The 8,653-nt window shown below is 42.0% G+C and overlaps 1 protein-coding gene across 1 annotated transcript; it reads right to left on the reverse strand.

Moving 5' to 3' along the window:
• Positions 1–6,462: 6,462 nt before the first annotated feature.
• LOC110992584 (larval/pupal cuticle protein H1C-like) lies at positions 6,463–7,659 on the reverse strand. The gene is made up of 2 exons (XM_045629651.1): positions 7,526–7,659; positions 6,463–7,450 (listed from the first exon to the last, which is right to left on the reverse strand). Exons 1-2 carry the CDS (start codon positions 7,628–7,630, stop codon positions 6,527–6,529), a joined length of 1,029 nt encoding a protein of 342 aa, XP_045485607.1. The 5' UTR covers positions 7,631–7,659; the 3' UTR covers positions 6,463–6,526.
• Between the last annotated feature and the right edge of the window lie 994 nt (positions 7,660–8,653).

Consider the following 8,653-nt stretch of genomic DNA (forward strand, 5'->3'; position numbering starts at 1 on the left):
TCCACTCTTGTTGCTTACTGGCCTGTCCGTCCACATCGATTACTCTACAGACGTCATAACCACCATTTGAAGAGTTGCCTTTTAAGGAGACTTCCTGTTCTCCGCACTTGAAGATCCCTTTTTTCAGATCTATCTTACATTTGTAAAACTTCATAAAGTCTAACCCGATTATACAGTCATCTACTATGTCGGCAAGAACAACCTTGTGTCTGTAAAAACGTTCACCAATCTTGAAGGTCGCGATACCTTCTCCCCGATCGGCTATGCGTTGACCCGTAGCTGTAACAAGATGTGCAATTCCTCTAGAAGGGCTTCTAGAAAATGTCTTCAGAAGTTGGTGTCTGATTACTGTTCGTGAAGCTCCAGTATCAAGTGTCACATCACACTTAGTTCCATTGACTTCTCCGTCGATGACTAAAGTATTTCCACGTCTAGCCTTTACATCACCTCGGAAGTCTTTCTTAGGGCACGAAAACCTCATGTGCCCTACTTCCCCACAGATGTAACAGGTTGGCCCACGTTGACCAGTAGCTCTTTCCGTGACAGCCCTAATGCGGTAAGGTTGAGGATCTTTCTGAATCGCCTCTACTTCCAACGCATGGGCTAGAGCGTCCTTCAGGTTCTTGTGGTGACCAAGCTTCACCCTCAGCCTGACTTCACGATCTCTTATTCCATCTATGAAGGTTTGCACTAATATCTTGTCTGCTACATCTGGTAAGGATGCGTAAGCTTTCCTTAGCAGCTTCTCTATTTCCAGAGCCCATTCTTGCAAACTCTCACTTGGTCGCTGCATTCTCTCCCGTAATTGAGCCCTGTAAACTGGCTCTAAATGTGAGTCTCCATAACGTGACTCCAAAGCATCCAGCAGTCGCGTCAGCGTCACATCTCCTGTCATAACTTCCAACACGTCCAGGGCTTCACCTCGCAGTCCCAACATAAGGGCAGCCACAGCCTGATTATCTTTCCAACCGTTTATCTTGCATAAAGCCTCAAACTGTACCTTGTAGGCGTCCCAAGAAGAAGAACCATTAAAAATAGGTGCTTCCAGCGTTCCAGATGATTCCACAAATCCAGACATCTTAAGGCACTGAACCTCCTTTTCTAACTCAAGCAATCGTTTCTCCTGTTCAGAGAACCTACGGTCCAGGTTCTCAAACTTTGAATTTAACGTCTCCGTTTTCTTTGCCTGCATCTCCGCATCTGCTGCAGACACTGTCACGAACTCCTCTTGATTCTCCCTTGGAGTAACTGGCATTTTTCTATCCCCAATTCTGACACCAAAATGTTACGAGCTAGGGGATCGGATAGAAACTGCCGTCGATGAATTCAAGGGTTTATTTTAATAAAATCTACGAGGAATTCGTTGACACTAATATCTTGAAATTACGCACAGAAAAGCACTAATAACACACACAAGGAAACACTGTCACTAATCACTTAAATCACTCAGTACTTTATCACTGGTATCGCACTTGTTCGCACTTTTTCTCTTCGCTGTTTATCGCTTGGAATCGCATTCAAAACTGAACTGAGTGGTCGCGTTTTGGCTCGCTTATATATCCCTGGGAAGAATCTCGAACGATGTTTCCGATGTTTACGAGAACTTTCTAGGCGGGAGCGCTACTGAGTAGCGATCGCCTAATTCTAGAACGCGCGTACTTGCTATCTCTTTCGCACATTGCTACGTGCTTCTCGTACGACGTTCTAGAGTTCTCGGTCTAGCTTCGAGAAGGTTCTTATCTTTTCTCTCTTTCGCGTATCAAACAGTGCTTGTCCCACACCTAGAAAATTCGTTCTAGAATATTCCTTCTTCAAAGGGGTATAACCAGGCCTGAAAACGCCTGAAAACGGGTCTGCTGAAAAGTGTACCATTCGTCTATACGTCTTCTGAAACCGACTGAAAAAATGTTTCAGCCTCCTGAAAACTACGGCAACATTACGTAAATTTCAATTTTCTAATATGTGATTGACCCTCTCCCGAAACGGTCATAAATCATATATCAGCCTGCTGAAAAGTTCTCTAAGTAGTGGAAAAATCTAAAAACATTGCAGTTGACCCGTCTTCGTAACACTACCCTCTCCTTAGACATGCTCGTCCCGAGCATCATCACTTTCTTTCATCATTATCCTTTTCCATCGCGACCGAGTCTGCGAATCCTTATCGCCTGCACAAGCTTTACATTTCTTGATCCAGTCTTCTACATCTTCACGATAATTAATCCAGTAAAATATTTCTTTAACCTTCCTAAGAGTCCCTTTTACTCCTAAATGTCCACTAGATAACTCAATATGACACATTTCTAGTATGTCGCGAACCTTGGATCTTGGCACCACTAGCTGCAAATGATCGCCTTGAGCATTTTTCAATTTGCGACATAATACTCCATTATGTAGAACTAAACTGTCCCATTCAGCCCAGTAACTCTTAGTAGTGTTACTTGTAGATGCAACTTCACTCCATTGTGGCTTGACAGCTGAAGATTTCATCCAGTCCAGAATTGGTTTAATGTCACAATCCTCTTGCTGTGCTATCTGCATCAATCTACCACCGAAATCTGAACGAATGGTATCTGTTCTAAGCATCCTCACGTGACCATCCCTTCCGTTCTGTTTGGTGACTTTTTCACTTGGCCTTTGAGACGCATCATCTGAACTCCTTATTAGCTCTCTTTCATGGATCGATAACATATCAGAAAATTTCTTTAATTGTTCCTCTGCCTTTGATAGGTGTATTGACAAGGCTTCCTCATAGTTATCCGGAAATGTTCGAACTGCGTTCCACTCTTGTTGCTTACTGGCCTGTCCGTCCACATCGATTACTCTACAGACGTCATAACCACCATTTGAAGAGTTGCCTTTTAAGGAGACTTCCTGTTCTCCGCACTTGAAGATCCCTTTTTTCAGATCTATCTTACATTTGTAAAACTTCATAAAGTCTAACCCGATTATACAGTCATCTACTATGTCGGCAAGAACAACCTTGTGTCTGTAAAAACGTTCACCAATCTTGAAGGTCGCGATACCTTCTCCCCGATCGGCTATGCGTTGACCCGTAGCTGTAACAAGATGTGCAATTCCTCTAGAAGGGCTTCTAGAAAATGTCTTCAGAAGTTGGTGTCTGATTACTGTTCGTGAAGCTCCAGTATCAAGTGTCACATCACACTTAGTTCCATTGACTTCTCCGTCGATGACTAAAGTATTTCCACGTCTAGCCTTTACATCACCTCGGAAGTCTTTCTTAGGGCACGAAAACCTCATGTGCCCTACTTCCCCACAGATGTAACAGGTTGGCCCACGTTGACCAGTAGCTCTTTCCGTGACAGCCCTAATGCGGTAAGGTTGAGGATCTTTCTGAATCGCCTCTACTTCCAACGCATGGGCTAGAGCGTCCTTCAGGTTCTTGTGGTGACCAAGCTTCACCCTCAGCCTGACTTCACGATCTCTTATTCCATCTATGAAGGTTTGCACTAATATCTTGTCTGCTACATCTGGTAAGGATGCGTAAGCTTTCCTTAGCAGCTTCTCTATTTCCAGAGCCCATTCTTGCAAACTCTCACTTGGTCGCTGCATTCTCTCCCGTAATTGAGCCCTGTAAACTGGCTCTAAATGTGAGTCTCCATAACGTGACTCCAAAGCATCCAGCAGTCGCGTCAGCGTCACATCTCCTGTCATAACTTCCAACACGTCCAGGGCTTCACCTCGCAGTCCCAACATAAGGGCAGCCACAGCCTGATTATCTTTCCAACCGTTTATCTTGCATAAAGCCTCAAACTGTACCTTGTAGGCGTCCCAAGAAGAAGAACCATTAAAAATAGGTGCTTCCAGCGTTCCAGATGATTCCACAAATCCAGACATCTTAAGGCACTGAACCTCCTTTTCTAACTCAAGCAATCGTTTCTCCTGTTCAGAGAACCTACGGTCCAGGTTCTCAAACTTTGAATTTAACGTCTCCGTTTTCTTTGCCTGCATCTCCGCATCTGCTGCAGACACTGTCACGAACTCCTCTTGATTCTCCCTTGGAGTAACTGGCATTTTTCTATCCCCAATTCTGACACCAAAATGTTACGAGCTAGGGGATCGGATAGAAACTGCCGTCGATGAATTCAAGGGTTTATTTTAATAAAATCTACGAGGAATTCGTTGACACTAATATCTTGAAATTACGCACAGAAAAGCACTAATAACACACACAAGGAAACACTGTCACTAATCACTTAAATCACTCAGTACTTTATCACTGGTATCGCACTTGTTCGCACTTTTTCTCTTCGCTGTTTATCGCTTGGAATCGCATTCAAAACTGAACTGAGTGGTCGCGTTTTGGCTCGCTTATATATCCCTGGGAAGAATCTCGAACGATGTTTCCGATGTTTACGAGAACTTTCTAGGCGGGAGCGCTACTGAGTAGCGATCGCCTAATTCTAGAACGCGCGTACTTGCTATCTCTTTCGCACATTGCTACGTGCTTCTCGTACGACGTTCTAGAGTTCTCGGTCTAGCTTCGAGAAGGTTCTTATCTTTTCTCTCTTTCGCGTATCAAACAGTGCTTGTCCCACACCTAGAAAATTCGTTCTAGAATATTCCTTCTTCAAAGGGGTATAACCAGGCCTGAAAACGCCTGAAAACGGGTCTGCTGAAAAGTGTACCATTCGTCTATACGTCTTCTGAAACCGACTGAAAAAATGTTTCAGCCTCCTGAAAACTACGGCAACATTACGTAAATTTCAATTTTCTAATATGTGATTGACCCTCTCCCGAAACGGTCATAAATCATATATCAGCCTGCTGAAAAGTTCTCTAAGTAGTGGAAAAATCTAAAAACATTGCAGTTGACCCGTCTTCGTAACATTATTATAATGATAATATATTGTAAAATACTTAATTAGCTATTATTTTGGCCTTCCTTTTGTTTTACCATACACTAACGTCGCTACAGTAATTCGAAAAACTGTAAATTTTGATAAACTTTTATCCTTTTTTTTTTCAGTAAATAGGCTTAGAGTAGTTTTTTGGATATTTGATACCTATCCCGGTTTTTATCTCAATATTTTCCTTCACCATACAAGTGTTAATTGCGCACATAATGAAAATATTCAGTCAGCTCAGCCATGATTAGCACGCACGACCTCGGTGTTGAAAATACACTTAAGAGACTTGATTCAACGCAACGCCTATAAGCCGAAGTTTCCAATTTTCTATCCTAAACTATAATTCTAGTGTAGGACTAATTAAAATTGGGTTAAACTTTCAAAGGAACATATCAAATATTGCATTAAATCGCCTACCACATTCCAATCTCATTTAATCCTCCATTGAATTTAGTAGTGGTGTTTTTACGTTGAAAGTACTTCTTTGTATAATTACACCAGATATTAAATTATTTATATAAAACCTTCATAGATTCCGTATAACATTATTTATTTACTATTTACCTATTTATTTATTTATTACTATTTAACTAAAAAGTTGGAAAGAATACAGTGCAATTAAAATAATTAAATAAAAACAAAACCAACTGGCGGCCCTATCGATTTCGAGCGATCTCCTCCACTATCGAACCTTTTATTGAGATGCCTGCCCAAAAGTCTACACGAAACAAGCGAAATCATCGGCATCCGTATTTAAATATTTTTGGTTTCTTTATTATAACTGAAATTAACGAATATATAGTCTAGTCTAACAGAAAACTTTCTGATCTCTTCCCATTTTTAGACAAATCATAAGATATTATCACTGCATATTATAAAACAAAGTCGCTTTCTCTGTCCCTATGTCCCTTTGTATTAAATCTTTGAAACTACGCAACGGATTTTGATGCGGTTTTTTTTAAATAGATAGTTAAGATTATATTAATAGATAACATCCATTAAATAGTGGATAAGTACTGTTTTTTTTTGAGGTTTCTAATGTGATGTCGTAAATATTTTACATTTTTTCCGCTTACATTGCAAACGCAGGCTGAACCCTACGAGTTTTATCAAAATAATGCACTAAGTATTGTACACATTGAAAAGGTCTACAGAAAAGTCCGTGATGGTATATGTCTATCTCTTATGGATAACCCACATTTTTATTTACAACGTTCACAGATTTTCTGTAGTGTATTGAGTATCAGCATTGCACCCGTGCGAAGCCGGGCGGGTCGCTAGTCTTGAATAAAGTTCACCTCTTTTGTAAGCGAGTCAACGATTTACCAGAGAAAGAAATCTATTCAGATAGAGAAGATAGATCTTTTGGATTATGTTTTCTGTTACCACGTAATGCCTTCCTAGTTTAAACACGAACGGAGTCACAAGTTCTAGTCAGAAAATGAAATTTCTGATCCTATATATTAATTAAAGATACCAAACAAATGAACCTTTTCCGTTATTACATTATATTTTTTAAGGATTACTTGTGATCGATCCAGAGTATTATGATTGTAATACGTAGTGTTATTAAAATATAATCAATAGACAAGTATTAATGGCAAGATTTTATTAAATCATATTTTATTTACACAACAACTTCTACAATTTGATTCAGTTTACCAAGCGTAGTTAGCGCCGTGGGCGTTGTAGGCAATGTGAGAGACGGCGGGAGCAGCGGAGTACGCCAGAGATGATCTGATCACGGGAGCGGCTGAAGCGTAGCTGGAGTACACTGGAGAGGCGGCGGCGTAGGTAGAGTAGGCGGGAGCGGCGGCGGCGTAGGTAGAGTAAGCGGGAGACGCAGCGGCGTACGTTGAGTAAGCAGGTGCGGCGTAGGTGGACACGGCGGGTGCGGCGTAGGTGCGAGCGTAAGACGCGAGAGCGGGAGCGGCGGCGACGTAGGCCCTAGCGCCGTGAGCGGTCTGGGTCGAGTAAGAGGAGTAAGAGGTGGTGGCAGGGGAGATGGTGCGGCTCACGGCGACGGCGGGAGCGGCAGCGGCGTAGGTGGCGATTGCAGGGGCAGCAGCAGCGTAGGTGGCGACTGCAGGGGCAGCAGCGGCGTAGGTGGCGACGGGAGATCCGTGAGCGGTCTGGGTGGAGTATGAAGAGTAGGAGGTGGCTGCGGGGGTGATGGTCCTAGTTACGGCGACTGGGGCGGCGGCGGCGTAAGTGGCGACAGCGGGGGCGGCGGCGTAGGATGTGATGGCGGGGGCGGCGTAGGTACGGGCGACGGCGGGCGCGTAAGCCACAGGTGAGGCGTGAGCGGTCTGTGTAGAGTATGAGGACACAGAGGACACGGCGGGGGTGATCGTCCGGGATACAACGGCGGCGGGAGCGGCGATAGCGTGGCCACTGTAGGCGGAGATGCCGTGAGCGCCGTAAGCTACCGGGGCGGCAGTCAACAGTCCACTGCCGTGGGCGCCGTAAGCCACCGAAGAGCCAGCCAACAGTCCACTTCCGTGGGCACCGTAAGCCACCGGGGAGGCAGCCAACAGTCCACTGCCGTGAGCTACGCCTAGGGCGCAAAGAGCGACGATCAACTGTAAAAAAGAAATGGTTAGCAACCGCTGGAATTCTTATAATTAATTAATTAATTGTATCACTGTATTACACACCTTGGCGTACATGTTTCTGTTGTTAATGTTGGCAACTGAATAATTTCTGCATGGATCGCTCTGGTTTTTATACAAAGCCTTCGTCCATAATGTGTCTACTTTCATTGTCAAGGTGGACTAGTATTCCGTGGGTTGTAAGCAATAACAGTGAGTCAGTGATAGACTTTCAATTTCAATGTTGTTCCGTTTGTTGGTCTGCCGGCATTCGGCATGGGGCATTTAGCCGTCGAGGTTATATTCATCGGTATAGGGCGTTGATTTAAAGATTTACATTATGTTCTGACTTAACGGAGCAAATCTATCCGGATTTGACGCATTTTAAAATGTAATATAGATAGCTAACGAAGTTAGAACATCTAAATTAATTATCTGACTGGTTAACAGAAATACATATCTCAGCATTATTCGAATGTAATACAAAAGGCTTCGTCCAGTGTATGTCATTAAAATCTATATTAAATCCCTGATAGCATTGTGACAGCGTCAATCATTTATTTCTGCATAACATAATATGAGACTGCAAAATATCCTAAGGAACTTAGTTTGATTTACCTATGTTATAATAAGGTCTAGGTTCTTATTCGATTCTTATTACATACTTTCAAGTGTGCAGTTTTGAAAGTTATTTTGGTTAAATCCAACAATTTCAACGACCTTTGCCTTTCGTTTTACATTTAATTGCTTGATATGTATATAAATATATTATTTCACTTGAACATAGGTCAAGTATATCAAGGACATTTAGTAAATTATACTAATTAGTATGTTTTGCTTTGATTGCTCTGATAGTTCCTAAATAATATTTATAAATTATTTACTTCTAAGTACTCTCTCATCTCTTTCTGTCAATTTGTGTTTACGGTGTAATAGAGTGTAATAAGGTAGAGATAGGTGAGTACTGATTTGATGTGTTTAGTTTTTTAATAGAGGCGTTTTATATTTAAACATTACAAGAATAAAACATTATTAACTAAACTATAACTGACTTGGTACATGCAAGAAACAACTGCCGTCTTTTCTCTACTATTTAGTTTTATTATTGATTAATCAGTGTATTGATTAAAACCGCATCAAAGTTATTAAAAATATTTTATTACGAGAATTGTTAAAATATTACGCAACATGCTT

Source organism: Pieris rapae, chromosome 9 (genome assembly GCF_905147795.1).
Source record: "Pieris rapae chromosome 9, ilPieRapa1.1, whole genome shotgun sequence".
NCBI classification, from domain to species: domain Eukaryota; kingdom Metazoa; phylum Arthropoda; class Insecta; order Lepidoptera; family Pieridae; genus Pieris; species Pieris rapae.

What these genes read in the sequence shown, in the direction of transcription:
- LOC110992584 (XM_045629651.1), bottom strand. Translation starts at nt 7,630, where the DNA reads ATGAAAGTAGACACATTATGGACGAAGGCTTTGTATAAAAACCAGAGC. An exon ending in ACAGAAACATGTACGCCAAG is followed by an intron (nt 7,451 to 7,525) that starts GTGTGTAATACA and finishes TCTTTTTTACAG; the next exon opens with TTGATCGTCGCTCTTTGCGC.